The sequence below is a fragment of the Nerophis lumbriciformis genome, linkage group LG10 (genome assembly GCF_033978685.3).
Source record: "Nerophis lumbriciformis linkage group LG10, RoL_Nlum_v2.1, whole genome shotgun sequence".
Taxonomy (NCBI): domain Eukaryota; kingdom Metazoa; phylum Chordata; class Actinopteri; order Syngnathiformes; family Syngnathidae; genus Nerophis; species Nerophis lumbriciformis.
In genome coordinates this window covers 51,061,156-51,079,042 of record NC_084557.2, presented here as the reverse complement: position 1 = coordinate 51,079,042, position 17,887 = coordinate 51,061,156, and the positions used below count along the sequence as shown (strand labels likewise).

The 17,887-nt window shown below is 39.7% G+C and overlaps 1 protein-coding gene across 1 annotated transcript in view; it reads left to right on the top strand.

Annotated features, from left to right (window-relative positions):
• The first annotated feature begins 5,803 nt into the window (after positions 1–5,803).
• sema7a (semaphorin 7A (JohnMiltonHagen blood group)) overlaps positions 5,804–17,887 on the top strand; it is a 68,345-nt gene continuing 56,261 nt past the window's right edge. The window contains exons 1-2 of the mRNA XM_061969454.2: positions 5,804–5,944; positions 15,371–15,510. Coding sequence (XP_061825438.2) covers positions 5,824–5,944; positions 15,371–15,510 — 261 coding nt within the window. The 5' untranslated portion in view covers positions 5,804–5,823. The remainder of the gene's footprint in view (positions 5,945–15,370; positions 15,511–17,887) is intronic.

Genomic DNA, 17,887 nt, shown 5'->3' with positions numbered 1-17,887 from the left:
ATTCCAGCGAGTTAATCCATTTTTGGGAGGAATTGAGGGGATTATTATGATGCGTTCAAGAGTCTTACGGCCTGAGGGAAGAAGCTGTTACAGAACCTGGAGGTTCTGCTACGGAGGCTGCGGAACCTCTTTCTAGAGTCCGGCAGTGAAAACAGTCCTTGGTTGGGGGTGGGAGGAGTCTCTGCAGATTTTCTGAGCCCTGGTCAGGCAGCGGCTTTTTGCCATCTCCTGGATAGGAGGAAGAGGAGTCCTGATGATCTTTTCCGCCGTCCAAGAAAGTAATGTAGGAAATAAAAGGCTAAAAAGTAATGCAGAGTAAAATACAGCTGCTGTGGGGGCAGCAGGTGCAAGGTGATAGTGTAATGCAGACCTGGGCATTCTGCGGCCCGCGGGCCACATCCGGCCCTTTGTGCGTCCCTGTCCGGCCCGCGTGAGGCCAATCATAAATTACAAAATAAATGTAAAAAACTATCTATGTCGAGTGCAATACAACGGTGCTGCTTTTGTTTTGAAAAGCGTTATTTGTATTACTTCCGTGTGGACGTATGCGCGTGAGTGAATGTGAACAGCGGCAATCACAAAATAAAGTTTAAAAAAACATCTATGTCGCTCGTGCAATACAACTGTGCTGCTTTTATTTTGAAAACATAAACATAACAGTGAGAGTCCAGTCCATAGTGGATCTAACATAATAGTGTGAGAGTCCAGTCCATAGTGGATCTAACATAATAGTGAGAGTCCAGTCCATAGTGGATCCAACATTATAGTGAGAGTCCAGTCCATAGTGGATCTAACATAATAGTGAGAGTCCAGTCCATAGTGGATCTAACATAATAGTGTGAGAGTCCAGTCCATAGTGGATCTAACATAATAGTGTGAGAGTCCAGTCCATAGTGGATCTAACATAATAGTGTGAGAGTCCAGTCCATAGTGGATCTAACATAATAGTGAGAGTCCAGTCCATAGTGGATCTAACATAATAGTGAGAGTCCAGTCCATAGTGGATCTAACATAATAGTGAGAGTCCAGTCCATAGTGGATCTAACATAATAGTGTGAGAGTCCAGTCCATAGTGGATCTAACATAATAGTGAGAGTCCAGTCCATAGTGGATCTAACATAATAGTGAGAGTCCAGTCCATAGTGGATCTAACATAATAGTGAGAGTCCAGTCCATAGTGGATCTAACATAATAGTGAGAGTCCAGTCCATAGTGGATCTAACATAATAGTGAGAGTCCAGTCCATAGTGGATCTAACATAATAGTGAGAGTCCAGTCCATAGTGGATCTAACATAATAGTGAGAGTCCAGTCCATAGTGGATCTAACATATTAGTGAGAGTCCAGTCCATAGTGGATCTAACATAATAGTGTGAGAGTCCAGTCCTTATTGGATCTAACATAATAGTGAGAGTCCAGTCCATAGTGGATCTAACATATTAGTGAGAGTCCAGTCCATAGTGGATATAACATAATAGTGAGAGTCCAGTCCATAGTGGATCTAACATATTAGTGAGAGTCCAGTCCATAGTGGATCTAACATAATAGTGAGAGTCCAGTCCATAGTGGATCTAACATAATAGTGAGAGTCCAGTCCATAGTGGATCTAACATAATAGTGTGAGAGTCCAGTCCATAGTGGATCTAACATAATAGTGAGAGTCCAGTCCATAGTGGATCTAACATTATAGTGAGAGTCCAGTCCATAGTGGATCTAACATAATAGTGAGAGTCCAGTCCATAGTGGATCTAACATAATAGTGTGAGAGTCCAGTCCATAGTGGATCTAACATAATAGTGAGAGTCCAGTCCATAGTGGATCTAACATAATAGTGAGAGTCCAGTCCATAGTGGATCTAACATAATAGTGAGAGTCCAGTCCATAGTGGATCTAACATAATAGTGAGAGTCCAGTCCATAGTGGATCTAACATAATAGTGTGAGAGTCCAGTCCATAGTGGATCTAACATAATAGTGAGAGTCCAGTCCATAGTGGATCTAACATAATAGTGTGAGAGTCCAGTCCATAGTGGATCTAACATAATAGTGAGAGTCCAGTCCATAGTGGATCTAACATAATAGTGAGAGTCCAGTCCATAGTGGATCTAACATAATAGTGTGAGAGTCCAGTCCATAGTGGATCTAACATAATAGTGAGAGTCCAGTCCATAGTGGATCTAACATAATAGTGAGAGTCCAGTCCATAGTGGATCTAACATAATAGTGAGAGTCCAGTCCATAGTGGATCTAACATAATAGTGAGAGTCCAGTCCATAGTGGATCTAACATAATAGTGAGAGTCCAGTCCATAGTGGATCTAACATAATAGTGTGAGAGTCCAGTCCATAGTGGATCTAACATAACAGTGAGAGTCCAGTCCATAGTGGATCTAACATAATAGTGTGAGAGTCCAGTCCATAGTGGATCTAACATAATAGTGAGAGTCCAGTCCATAGTGGATCTAATATAACAGTGAGAGTCCAGTCCATAGTGGATCTAACATAATAGTGAGAGTCCAGTCCATAGTGGATCTAACATAATAGTGTGAGAGTCCAGTCCATAGTGGATCAAACATAATAGTGAGAGTCCAGTCCATAGTGGATCTAACATAATAGTGAGAGTCCAGTCCATAGTGGATCTAACATAATAGTGAGAGTCCAGTCCATAGTGGATCTAACATAATAGTGAGAGTCCAGTCCATAGTGGATCTAACATAATAGTGAGAGTCCAGTCCATAGTGGATCTAACATAATAGTGTGAGAGTCCAGTCCATAGTGGATCTAACAAAATAGTGAGAGTCCAGTCCATAGTGGATCTAACATAATAGTGAGAGTCCAGTCCATAGTGGATCTAACATATTAGTGAGAGTCCAGTCCATAGTGGATCTAACATAATAGTGAGAGTCCAGTCCATAGTGGATCTAACAAAATAGTGAGAGTCCAGTCCATAGTGGATCTAACATAACAGTGAGAGTCCAGTCCATAGTGGATCTAACATAATAGTGTGAGAGTCCAGTCCATAGTGGATCTAACATAATAGTGAGAGTCCAGTCCATAGTGGATCTAATATAACAGTGAGAGTCCAGTCCATAGTGGATCTAACATAATAGTGAGAGTCCAGTCCATAGTGGATCTAACATAATAGTGTGAGAGTCCAGTCCATAGTGGATCTAACATAATAGTGAGAGTCCAGTCCATAGTGGATCTAACATAATAGTGAGAGTCCAGTCCATAGTGGATCTAACATAATAGTGAGAGTCCAGTCCATAGTGGATCTAACATATTAGTGAGAGTCCAGTCCATAGTGGATTTAACATAATAGTGTGAGAGTCCAGTCCATATTGGATCTAACATAATAGTGAGAGTCCAGTCCATAGTGGATCTAACATATTAGTGAGAGTCCAGTCCATAGTGGATATAACATAATAGTGAGAGTCCAGTCCATAGTGGATCTAACATATTAGTGAGAGTCCAGTCCATAGTGGATCTAACATAATAGTGAGAGTCCAGTCCATAGTGGATCTAACATATTAGTGAGAGTCCAGTCCATAGTGGATCTAACATAATAGTAAGAGTCCAGTCCATAGTGGGTCAGCAGGAAACCATCCCGAGCGGAGACGGGTCAGCAGCGCAGAGATGTTCCCAGCCGATGCACAGGCGAGCGGTCCACCCCGGGTCCCGACTCTGGACAGCCAGTACTTCATCCATGGCCACTGGACCTGTGTAACTTCCCCTCCACAAGGGAGAGGGGAGCAGAGGAGAAAAGAAAAGAAGCGGCAGATCAACTGGTCTAAAAGGGGGGTCTATTTAAAGGCTAGAGTATACAAATGAGTTTTAAGATGGGACTTAAATGCTTCAGAAATGAATGAATAAAAACAAAAACAAAAACTGATTTTCCAACCATGAATGTGTTGCAAATAATGAGTAAGCAACAAAAAACAAATCAACTTGTCATGAAGGTCTCGTCTGCTTAGTTAATGTTGAATTAAGATTGATTCAAATTGGAACATTGAAATGACAATAAATATATTCTAATAACAATATGTCATGTTACCTTTTTATTCAATAATTTAAAAATGTACAGTCATATTATTTTTTGATGTATCCTTACCACTTTATTTTGAAAATATTGTTTGAAATTAGTATATATCCAGAGGTGGGTAGTAACACGCTACATTTACTCCGTTACATCTACTTGAGTAACTTTTGGGATAAATTGTACTTCTAAGAGTAGTTTTAATGCAACATACTTTTACTTTTACTTAAGTATATTTATAGAGAAGGAACGCTACTTTTACTCCGCTACTTTTATCTACATTCAGCTCGCTACTCGCTACTAATTTTTATCCATCTGTTAATGCACGCTTTGTTTGTTTTGGTCTGTCAGACAGACCTTCAAAGTGCCTGCCTTACTGGTGACGTTTCACTCCGTTCCACCAATCAGATGCAGTCACTGGTGACGTTGGACCAATCAAACAGAGCCAGGTGGTCACATGACCTGACTTAAAGAAGTTGAAAAACTTATTGGGGTGTTACCATTTAGTGGTCAATTGTACGGAATGTGTACTGTACTAATAATAATAAAAGTTCCAATCAATCAATCAATCAAAAGTGTGAAGGAAAAAAGATACTTTTTTATTTCAACCGGACATCCCGTCAAAAGCCTAAAGACTGACCGCACATGAGGACGTTCCTGTCTTCACAATAAAAGTGCCGCGCCATCGCGCCTGCGCTTTCAAAACAAGAGTCTCCGAAAGCCAGCGCAAACAAGCTAGCAAGCTACGGAGTTTGACGCCAATGTATTTCTTGTAAAGTGTATAAAAACGAATATGGAAGCTGGACAAATAGGATGCCAAAAACCCACCACTTTCATGTGGTATTAGACAGAAAGGAGGAACTTTTCTTCTCCTCCATTTGAAAACGTGGACATTATCATCACTACTGTCTGATTACAATCAATGCAAGTCATCAGAATCAGGTAATACACCAACTTATATTCTAGTCTTCATTAAAGAAAGGAATCTATATGTTAAACATGCATGTATATTCATTAAAACACCTTTAACATGGAAACAAAAACAGCAAAATAAATACTTATAAATTATATACTGTATATATCAATGTATATGTATGTATGTATGTATATATATATATATATATATATATATATATATATATATATATATATATATATATATATATATATATATGATATGAGTGTGTATGTTACTCATCAGTTACTCAGTACTTGAGTAGTTTTTTCACAACATACTTTTTACTTTTACTCAAGTAAATATTTGGGTGACTACTCCTTACTTTTACTTGAGTAATAAATCTCTAAAGTAACAGTACTCTTACTTGAGTACAATTTCTGGCTACTCTACCCACCTCTGTATATATCATAGTAATGATAAACATCTGCATTGTTCAGATTCAACCCAATTTCAAATGCAAATGTAGCTAATCTACTCCAACCATAGAAGTAAAGCCAAAGGTGTCTCCAGTGTGTCATTGTTGGTTTCTTCTTCCAAGGCTCTTTTACAAACATTAAACTTGCATGAACTTCATCTTCTCACCACATCAAAGCCTGTTCAGCCACACACATTTATTATTATAAATTATTATGTAGCGCCTTCTTGAATTTTGCTTCCTTCCATCCATCCATTTTCTACCGCTTGTCCCTTTGGATAAATATTTGATTTAGTTAAAGGAACAGTACGCCCAGACTTCTTCTCCCCTCCTCCTGCAGCAGGGGGCTCAGTGAGTCAGTTGGGCAGAGCAGTCAGTCAGTCAGTGCTGCCTCAGACAGTTAGTTGCACACACAAGATGACACGCTGTCTTCACCTTTTCCTGTGTTTTTTGGGTCATTTCCAAAGGATCCTGCTCGTCGGCTCAGAGGAGACTCCGACATTTGGATCCAAAAATATTCCCAGACTTCTGCGCAAAGGTAAATTGACACTTTGTGTAAAGATCCAATGCAAAAGCTGCAATGCAAAAGGGCTATGTACAGTATTGTGTTTATTATTATAGTCTCTGTATAATAATACAATATCTAAGTCTGATATTTTTACTGCAGATTGTTGTTTACTAGCAAACACTCACACTGTTAAGCCAAAAGCTGCAATGCAAAAGGGCTATGTACAGTATTGGGTTTATTATTATAGTCTCTGTACAATAATACAATATCTAAGTCTGATATTTTCACTGCAGATTGTTGTTTACTAGGAAACACTCACACTGTTAAGATTAATTATTTGCAGAGGGAGAATGTTTGTTTTGTATGGAAGTAGAATTGTCTCACATCAACTTATAAATATCAACATATGCATATATTAATAACTTTACAAATACAAATGTGATATACACATAAATACATAATTTGTATAAATAAACGCGTATTTGTAAATACATTTTTGATATTTGAAAATATATACAAATACAATTTATAAGTAGCAGCATCGCGTGGACATCGGGGGCGGTACCTCTGGATTGGCAGACCGGGGTGGTGGTTCCTCTCTTTAAGAAGGGGAACCGGAGGGTGTGTTCTAATTATCGTGGGATCACACTCCTCAGCCTTCCCGGTAAGGTCTATTCAGGTGTACTGGAGAGGAGGCTACGCCGGATAGTCGAACCTCGGATTCAGGAGGAACAGTGTGGATTTCGTCCTGGTCGTGGAACTGTGGACCAGCTCTATACTCTCGGCAGGGTCCTTGAGGGTGCATGGGAGTTTGCCCAACCAGTCTACATGTGTTTTGTGGACTTGGAGAAGGCATTCGACCGTGTCCCTCGGGAAGTCCTGTGGGGAGTGCTCAGAGAGTATGGGGTATCGGACTGTCTGATTGTGGCAGTCCGCTCCCTGTATGATCAGTGCCAGAGCTTGGTCCGCATTGCCGGTAGTAAGTCGGACACGTTTCCAGTGAGGGTTGGACTCCGCCAAGGCTGCCCTTTGTCACCGATTCTGTTCATAACTTTTATGGACAGAATTTCTAGGCGCAGTCAAGGCGTTGAGGGGATCTGGTTTGGTGGCTGCAGGATTAGGTCTCTGCTTTTTGCAGATGATGTGGTCCTGATGGCTTCATCTGGCCAGGATCTTCAGCTCTCACTGGATCGGTTCGCAGCTGAGTGTGAAGCGACTGGGATGAGAATCAGCACCTCCAAGTCCGAGTCCATGGTTCTCGCCCGGAAAAGGGTGGAGTGCCATCTCCGGGTTGGGGAGGAGATCTTGCCCCAAGTGGAGGAGTTCAAGTACCTCGGAGTCTTGTTCACGAGTGGGGGAAGAGTGGATCATGAGATCGACAGGCGGATCGGTGCGGCGTCTTCAGTAATGCGGACGCTGTATCGATCCGTTGTGGTGAAGAAGGAGCTGAGCCGGAAGGCAAAGCTCTCAATTTACCGGTCGATCTACGTTCCCATCCTCACCTATGGTCATGAGCTTTGGGTTATGACCGAAAGGACAAGATCACGGGTACAAGCGGCTGAAATGAGTTTCCTCCGCCGGGTGGCGGGGCTCTCCCTTAGAGATAGGGTGAGAAGCTCTGCCATCCGGGAGGAGCTCAAAGTAAAGCCGCTGCTCCTCCACATGGAGAGGAGCCAGATGAGGTGGTTCGGGCATCTGGTCAGGATGCCACCCGAACGCCTCCCTAGGGAGGTGTTTCGGGCACGTCCGACCGGTAGGAGGCCACGGGGAAGACCCAGGACACGCTGGGAAGACTATCTCTCCCGGCTGGCCTGGGAACGCCTCGGGGTCCCACAGGAAGAGCTGGACGAAGTGGCTGGGGAGAGGGAAGTCTGGGCTTCCCTGCTTAAGCTGCTGCCCCCGCGACCCGACCTCGGATAAGCGGAAGAAGATGGATGGATGGATGGATGGAATTTATAAGTATAAAAATGTGACAGAATTTGTATAAATAAACGTGAATTTGTAAATATATTTTTGAGATTTGAATATAAATATGCTTGTATATTTGTATTTGTATTGAATATAAAGTTAAGTTAAAGTACCAATGATTGTCACACACACACTAGGTGTGGTGAAATCTGTCCTCTGCATTTGACCCATCACCCTTGATCACCCCCTGGGAGGTGAGGGGAGCAGTGGGCAGCAGCAGTGGCCGCGCCCGGGAATCATTTTGGTGATTTAACCCCCAATTCCAACCCTTGATGCTGAGTGTCAAGCAGGGAGGTCAAGGGTCCCATTTTTATAGTCTTTGGTATGACTCGGCCGAGGTTTGAACTCACAACCTACCCATCTCAGGGCGGACACTCTAACCACTAGGCCACTGAGCTGCTTGCTTGAATTTGCATATGTGGATTTTTTTTGCTTTTGTGTCGATGAGACATTCCTACCACAAACCACATGCACAAATAAATGTGACATGTGACTTGAATGTGGAGTTACACACTCCCCTGAACAACCAGCAGAGGGCACTGCAGCCAGAGCGGTCTGGGTCACAGACAATGCTAATTTATCCAGTTCATCTGAAAGACCGTGCTAGCTGCTTATTTTATTGTATCAATGCCGTTTAATGACCTTGTCCCAATGTAGATACTGATCTCTTATCAGTGCAATGTGTGTCAAATCATCCCAAATGAGTAATACTTACAGTGGATCCCGCTTGATCTCTGGCTGCATCATTGATGTTCACTCATGACACACTGAGACCATGACTTAGAAGATTTCATTCTGGGTTCAAAAACGGCGCGGTCTTGTGCTTAATACCATGATTAAAAATCCAGCAGAAAAGGATTTTACAGCATATTTGGTAAAAGATGACAACTCAATTATTGAAAATATCAGAGGTGGGTAGAGTAGCCAGAAATTGTACTCAAGTAAGAGTACTGTTACTTTAGAGATTTATTACTCAAGTAAAAGTAAGGAGTAGTCACCCAAATATTTACTTGAGTAAAAGTAAAAAGTATGTTGTGAAAAAACTACTCAAGTACTGAGTAACTGATCAGTAACATACACACTCATATCATATATATATATATATATATATATATATATATATATATATATATATATATATATATATATATATATATATATACATATACATACATATACATTGATATATACAGTATATAATTTATATGTATTTATTTTGCTGTTTTTGTTTACATGTTAAAGGTGTTTTAATGAATATACATGCATGTTTAACATATAGATTCTTTTCTTTCATGAAGACTAGAATATAAGTTGGTGTATTACCTGATTCTGATGACTTGCATTGATTGTAATCAGACAGTAGTGCTGATAATGTCCACGTTTTCAAATGGAGGAGAAGAAAAGTTCCTTTTTTCTGTCTAATACCACATGAAAGTGGTGGGTTTTTGGCATCTTATTTGTCCACCTTCCATATTCGTTTTTATACACTTTACAATAAATATATTGGCGTCAAACTCCTTAGCTTGCTAGCTTGTTTGGCTTTCGGAGACTCTTGTTTTGAAAGCGCAGGCGCGATGGAGCGGCACTTTTATTGTGAAGACAGGAACGTCCTCATGTGCGGTCAGTCTTTAGGCTTTTGACGGGATGTCCGGTTGAAATAAAAAAGTATCTTTTTTCCTTCACACTTTTGATTGATTGATTGATTGGAACTTTTATTATTATTAGTACAGTACACATTCCGTACAATTGACCACTAAATGGTAACACCCCAATAAGTTTTTACACTTGTTTAAGTCAGGTCATGTGACCACCTGGCTCTGTTTGATTGGTCCAACGTCACCAGTGACTGCATCTGATTGGTGGAACGAAGTGAAACGTCACCAGTAAGGCAGGCACTTTGAAGGTCTGTCTGACAGACCAAAACAAACAAAGCGTGCATTAACAGATGGATAAAAATTAGTAGCGAGTAGCAAGCTGAATGTAGATAAAAGTAGCGGAGTAAAAGTAGCGTTCCTTCTCTATAAATATACTTAAGTAAAAGTAAAAGTATGTTGCATTAAAACTACTCTTAGAAGTACAATTTATCCCAAAAGTTACTCAAGTAGATGTAACGGAGTAAATGTAGCGCGTTACGACCCACATCTGGAAAATATAGAAGAAATAGCTGAGGAATTCAATACGTTCTTTGAGAATGTTGGCCCAAATCTGGCTAAAATTATACATTTTAATATGAATGATGAGAAAAAGTTCCAGCGTGCAGCTGACATTAAAAATGCAATGTTTCTTGGTGGAGTTTGTGAAAGTGATGTGTTAGAAGTGGTCAGAAAGTTAAAGAACAAAAGATCCGTCGATGGTAACAACGTGGATATGTCACTTGTCAAGGAAGTGATGGATTGTGTCCTGAAGCCGTTTACTTATATACAGGTAAAAGCCAGTAAATTAGAATATTTTGAAAAACTTGATTTATTTCAGTAATTGCATTTAAAAGGTGTAACTGGTACATTATATTTATTCATTGCACACAGACTGATGCATTCAAATGTTTATTTCATTTAATTTTGATGATTTGAAGTGGCAACAAATGAAAATCCAAAATTCCGTGTGTCACAAAATTAGAATATTACTTAAGGCTAATACAAAAAAGGGATTTTTAGAAATGCTGGCCAACTGAAAAGTATGAAAATGAAAAATATGAGCATGTACAATACTCAATACTTGGTTGGAGCTCCTTTTGCCTCAATTACTGCGTTAATGCGGCGTGGCATGGAGTCGATGAGTTTCTGGCACTGCTCAGGTGTTATGAGAGCCCAGGTTGCTCTGATAGTGGCCTTCAACTCTTCTGCGTTTTTGGGTCTGGCATTCTGCATCTTCCTTTTCACAATACCCCACAGATTTTCTATGGGGCTAAGGTCAGGGGAGTTGGCGGGCCAATTTAGAACAGAAATACCATGGTCCGTAAACCAGGCACGGGTAGATTTTGCGCTGTGTGCAGGCGCCAAGTCCTGTTGGAACTTGAAATCTCCATCTCCATAGAGCAGGTCAGCAGCAGGAAGCATGAAGTGCTCTAAAACTTGCTGGTAGACGGCTGCGTTGACCCTGGATCTCAGGAAACAGAGTGGACCGACACCAGCAGATGACATGGCACCCCAAACCATCACTGATGGTGGAAACTTTACACTAGACTTCAGGCAACGTGGATCCTGTGCCTCTCCTGTCTTCCTCCAGACTCTGGGACCTCGATTTCCAAAGGAAATGCAAAATTTGCATGGTTGGGTGATGGTTTGGGGTGCCATGTCATCTGCTGGTGTCGGTCCACTCTGTTTCCTGAGATCCAGGGTCAACGCAGCCGTCTACCAGCAAGTTTTAGAGCACTTCATGCTTCCTGCTGCTGACCTGCTCTATGGAGATGGAGATTTCAAGTTCCAACAGGACTTGGCGCCTGCACACAGCGCAAAATCTACCCGTGCCTGGTTTACGGACCATGGTGTTTCTGTTCTAAATTGGCCCGCCAACTCCCCTGACCTTAGCCCCATAGAAAATCTGTGGGGTATTGTGAAAAGGAAGATGCAGAATGCCAGACCCAAAAACGCAGAAGAGTTGAAGGCCACTATCAGAGCAACCTGGGCTCTCATAACACCTGAGCAGTGCCAGAAACTCATCGACTCCATGCCACGCCGCATTAACGCAGTAATTGAGGCAAAAGGAGCTCCAACCAAGTATTGAGTATTGTACATGCTCATATTTTTCATTTTCATACTTTTCAGTTGGCCAACATTTCTAAAAATCCCTTTTTTGTATTAGCCTTAAGTAATATTCTAATTTTATGACACACGGAATTTTGGATTTTCATTTGTTGCCACTTCAAATCATCAAAATTAAATGAAATAAACATTTGAATGCATCAGTCTGTGTGCAATGAATAAATATAATGTACAAGTTACACCTTTTGAATGCAATTACTGAAATAAATCAAGTTTTTCAAAATATTCTAATTTACTGGCTTTTACCTGTATGAAATAAATCTTTATTAACTGGAACTTTTCCCGACAAAATGAAAATCGCTACAGGTATTACGATTTATAACAATGGTGATAAACATATGGTCTCAAATTATAGACCTGTGTCTCTACTACCTCAATTTGCAAAAATTATTGAGAATTTATTTGTAAATAGACTTGATAAGTTGATTGACAAACATGAGCTACTGAATGACCATCATTATGGCTTCAGGAGTAATTATCTACATCCCTAGCAGTGATGGACTTTGTAGAAAACGTAGCCACAGCAATAGAAAAAAAGCAACGTTGGAGTATTTATTGACTTATGTAAAGCTTTTGACACAATCCATCATTCCTTACTTCTGCAAAACTGTAAACTATGGCATAAGAGGTGTTTGACAACAGTGGTTAAGTAGTTATTTAAGTAATAGATCTCAATATGTGGACATTAATAAGACTAAATCACAGCCAGGAAGAGTAACTTGTGGGGTTCCACAAGGCTCGGTATTGGGACCTAAGTTATTTATACTTTATTTAAATGATATTTGTTCAGTATCTAATAAATGGAAATGTGTTATGTTTGCAGATGATACAAATGTATATTGTTCAGGAGAAGACTTGAAGGAAGTGTTGAGGTTGAGTTGCTTCAGCTAAAAAAAATGGTTTGATGTTAATATAAATAAAGTTGATTTGATTTGATTTGAATAAGTTATCATGAAATGATAAGAAAACTAAATTGATGGTGTTTAGTGGTGCAAGGACAAATTGTGAAGCAAAATTAAAATGAAATCAAGCGGAAATTGATAGAGTATATGAAACTAAGTTCTTGGGAATAATAATTGATCATAAATTATGTTGGAAACCGCATATTTGATATATAAAGGGAAAAATATCCACATCCATTGCTATTCTTTATAAAGTAAGACACATGCTGAATAAGAAATGTCTGCATATTTTATATCATTCTTTTATTTTTCCATATTTAACATATTGTGTTGACGTTTGGGGAAATGTTTATAAAACAGTAATTAAACTTCAAAAAAGGGTAATTAGAAAAATATACAAAGCGTGCTACTATGAACATACCAATCCATTATTTATAAGTTGTAATGTGCTAAAATGTTCAGATATTGTGTTTTTAAAAACAATGGAGATTATGTTTTGAGTGAAGAACAACAGCCTTCCAGCTTGTATTCTTAGGTTATTCAAATTAAGAGGAGAAAACTATAATTTACGGGGATATTGATTTTTGAAATAGGTAAAGTAAGAACGAATATAAAATGCAAATGTATTTCAGTTGTAGGAGTTAAATGGTGGAACAAGCTCAGTGATGAGTTGAAGACATGTACTTCTTAAGGTTTAACAAAGCTTTGAAAGGTGAAATAATAGAACATTTAAAAATATAGTAACAATTACTTTCATCCCATTGATTTTTTTGAATGTTGATGTTCCAGGTAATCTTATTTTCAGTGAATGTATAAGATAGGCAAATATAAGCCTTTGCTTCAGCCTATTCCTTTTTCGGTCATTCTTTTTCTTTTCTCTTTGTGTGTAAATGTGTATGATTGCTAAATATGTATAATCTGTACTGTTAAACTGATCACACAAAATGGTTGATTATATGACCCAAATAAACTTATTTAATTCATTGATTCATTCATTCATTCATTCTCCTAATATGCCAAAGTCATGACGTAATATGACCCTCCCTAGTGTGCCTCTGATTGGCTCGCCAGTGTCTGACCATGTCTGTGACCCAGACCGCTCTGGCTGCAGTGCCCTCTGCTGGTTGTTCAGGGGAGTGTGTAACTCCACATTCAAGTCACATGTCACATTTATTTGTTTGTGGTAGGAATGTCTCATCGACACAAAAGCAAAAAAGCGATCCACATATGCAAATTCAATACAAAGACGAATACAAAATCAAGCATATTTATATTCAAATCTCAAAAATATATTTACAAATACACCATACTTGACAACCCTCCCGGATTTTCCGGGAGACTCCCGAAATTCAGCGCCTCTCCCGAAAACCTCCCGGGACAAATTTTCTCCTGAAAATCTCCCGAAATTCAGGCGGAGCTGGAGGCCACGCCCCCTCCAGCTCCAAGCGGACCTGAGTGACGTGTTGACAGCCTGTTCACACGTCCGCTTTCCCACAATATAAACAGCTAATGATCGAGGGCGAGTTCTTGGTTTTTTATGTGGGTTTATTGTTAGGCAGTTTCATTAACGTCCTCCCAGCGTGGCAACAACACACAACAACAGCAGTCACGTTTTTGTCTACCGTAAAGCAGTTTGTCTGCCGTAAACAGCAATGTTGTGACACTTTTAAACAGGACAATACTGCCATCTACTGTACATGCATATGTGACCCACCCATAATGTGTCACATTTTTGTGTTGATTTATTTATTTTATTTCGTGGTTTGAATTCGTTTTTGGAGCTGTCATTACACATTTATCAGTATTCACATTGGTCAGTAGGGGGCAGTAGGGCGTTTCTTCCCAATTGAATGCTATCACCTGCAGACCGGAAGTGTCTTGTCATTCTGATGAGAGCGACCAGTCTGTGAACAATTGAAACGTCCTGTGTGCTTTTTCCTCCTGTATAACAGGTTAGTTTTGGTGAATCAACTCACTGAATAATATCCATGTGATCTTTATAAGTTTAAGTACACATTCTGATGGTGGAGCCTAACTCTAAAGTGTTTGTGAGTTGTAGTTTGTATTTGTGAATGAATCCAGTGCACAGCTGCAGTAATCAATACAAAAAGGCGACGTGAGTGCGCAATGTTTATATAGGAACTTCTGATCCTAATTCAGACTCCCAAATTAGAGCTCCCGTTTTCTTATTGATTTTATAATGTATATTTGTATAATGTGTGTGTTCTGAAATAGTGACAGAGAATAGAACAAGGATGGACAATTCAATCCTTAACTCAACAATGAGTAGATGAGTGTTATGTGTGTGTATATGTGTAAATAAATGAACACTGAAATTCAAGTATTTATTTTATTTATTTTATATATATATATATATATATGTAATAAAAAAAATATATATAGCTAGAATTCACTGAAAGTCAAGTATTTCTTATATATATCTTAACCACGCCCCCCGCCCCACCCCGACCACGCCCCCCAGCCCCCACCTCCCGAAATCGGAGGTCTCAAGGTTGGCAAGAATGAAATACACGTTTATTTATACAAATTCTTGATTTATTTGTATGTCACATTTATATATTCATAAATGTTATTTGTATTTATTTTCAAATCTCAAAAATATATTTACAATTACGCGTTTATATATAAAAATATTTTTTTTATTTGTATATCACGTTTGTATTTGTATATTTATTAATATGTGCATTTATTAATATGTGCATCTCATCAGATTGTGCAGGTGTCTCTATTGCTGTGCAGACCTTCACTTGATATCCTTGAATGTTTATTAAAATAACTGATAGTTTCCCCATGTTTCCGTTCAGATGTCATCGGAGGAGGTTTCGACTACGCAGTCCATCAAAACCACACTATTTTATTTTATCATGAAGAGTCTGGAGAGATGTATGTCGGGGGCAGCGATTTCGTGTTCAAGCTCGACTCTGATGGCTATCAAATCACAAAGGTGAGTGCTGAGGTCTTGTTGATTGACGGCTTTGGTATGTGTTGATGCACCAGGAGACATAATTAGACATAACGGTAACAGATGGGGCAGCACGGTGGAACAGGGGTTAGTGCATGTGCCTCACAATACAAAGGTCCTGAGTTCATTCCCGGGCTCGGGGATCTTTCTGTGTGGAGTTTGCATGTTCTCCCCGTGACTGCGTGGGTTCTACTCCAGCTTCCTCCCACCTCCAAAGACATGCACCTGGGGATAGGCCCCTCCCACCTCCAAAGACATGCACCTGGGGATAGGTTGATTGGCAACACTAAATGGTCCCTAGTGTGTGAATGTTGTCTGTCTATCTGTGTTGGCCTTGGGATGAGGTGGCGACTTGTCCAGGGTGTACGCCGCCTTCCGCCCGAATGCAGCTGAGATAGGCTCCAGCGCCCCCCGCCAGGGCCGGCCCGTGGCATAGGCCGTATAGGCAAATGCTAAGGGCGCCGTCCATCAGGGGGCGCCACGCCAGTGCCACAAATGTTGGAGAAAAAAAAAAAAAAGTTGGTACTATTATTTCTAAATACAAAAAATAATCCCACGTTAATTAAAATGCAAAGTAAAGCCTATTTAATAGAAATATTATTTGTTACAACATTACGCATCCCCCCCCCCCGCACGGTGCGCCCCCTCCCTTCCCGTATCATGACTCTTTTTGGACGTCACCACATCAAAAAATCAACACAAGATGTCAAAACGGCCAAAACTGTCAGGTGCCCAGGGAAGAAAAAAGAGAAAAGAAGAGGAGGAGAAACGAGAAAAAGACAAGAGGTAGCAGGTAGGTAACGTTAGCCTACATGAAATTATTTGTCTGTTACAGAATGTGATAGTAACCTGGCTTTTTAGCATTAAGCTAATGTTACATGATTCGGCAATTGCTAATCAATAAATAGCTAGTTCTGTTTTAACGTCGGGTTAATATTGTGGAGGGGGCTAAATTGTTATGGAAAATAATAATGTAACGTTAGGTAATTACAGTACTCCCACCTTACATTCCTTGTATTAGATCTTTTAAGCAGGTGTTTTTTGTTTACATTGTTATTGCCTTCTGGTTAGCTAATGTTTGCCCTGCAGGTAATAGTCACTTTTCCACCCCTTTATATATATTAGGTATAGTTGTAAGCCTAGTTGTTAAAGTGCACATCATTAATGTAAATTAAGCAATATGTATGTAAAAAATATTGTATTTCATATATTAATTTTTTATTTTTTGCATTCATTTATTTATTCATTTTTTTTTTTATCTTGTTAACTATTTTGATTGTTAATTTGCTTTATTTAAGTAAAAAAAAAGGTCAAAGACAAAGCTATTCGGTTTCTTGTGAGTATATACACTTCACTGCCGATGTGGGGGGGCGCCACCTAAAATCTTGCCTAGGGCGCCAGATTGGTTAGGGCCGGGCCTGCCCCCCGCCACCCCGAAAGGGACAAGCAGTAGAAAACGGATGGATGGATGTGTAACAGATGGTTTGTTCCGCTAATGTGTAGCACACGATGGATCATGGACACACTGACAGAAGTGTCCTTTTCCAAGCCACTTCACACTGAGCTTTTATTCAGCAGCAGCTGGTCTCGAGATGCGGCACAATAAAAAGGTTTTCTTTTTAAACGCCACAGTCTCTCTGACCTTTAAAGCTGTCGCTATTTTTGAATAGAGTAATGAGACAATTTGTTGTGTTCATGCAGAACCATACACACACACTCAAAGTTGGATACAACGCGGTCGTTGGGGTCCATAAAATACCGATCGTGTTATTCCCGAAATAGCATTATGTACAAATCCTTATTTTTTTGAAGTTATGCGCGTTGGCTTTCTAAACCTTCTTGGCGGATAATGCCAGAGGTGGGACCAAGTCATTGTTTTGCAAGTCACAAGTAAGTCTCAAGTCTTTGCCCTCAAGTCCGAGTCAAGTCCCGAGTCAAGACAGGCAAGCCCCGAGTCAAGTCCAAAGTCAAGACTGGAAAGTCTCAAGTCAAGTCCTAAGTCCTGCATTTTGAGTTTCGAGTCCTTTCAAGTCCTTTTAACCACAGACTAATATATTAACACAGATTGTGTATGCTTTTCAAACGCTGTATTTATTTATTAAAACAAGTGCATTTTAAATTGCAGGAAAGAAAATTGTGCTGACATTGCACTTTATAATAGCACTATTAACCAGTCATTTTAAACATTAACTCATTCCTTTACAGAACAAACACATTGAAAAATAAAGTGCAAATGTACTTATTTGTACAAAAGTGTTAACATTGAAAAAACATGACATATACGTGAACATAACAAAAAAGTTGTACTTTTTATATGTCAGGGCCCTATGCTGCATTGCATTTGCAAAAGACCAAATTA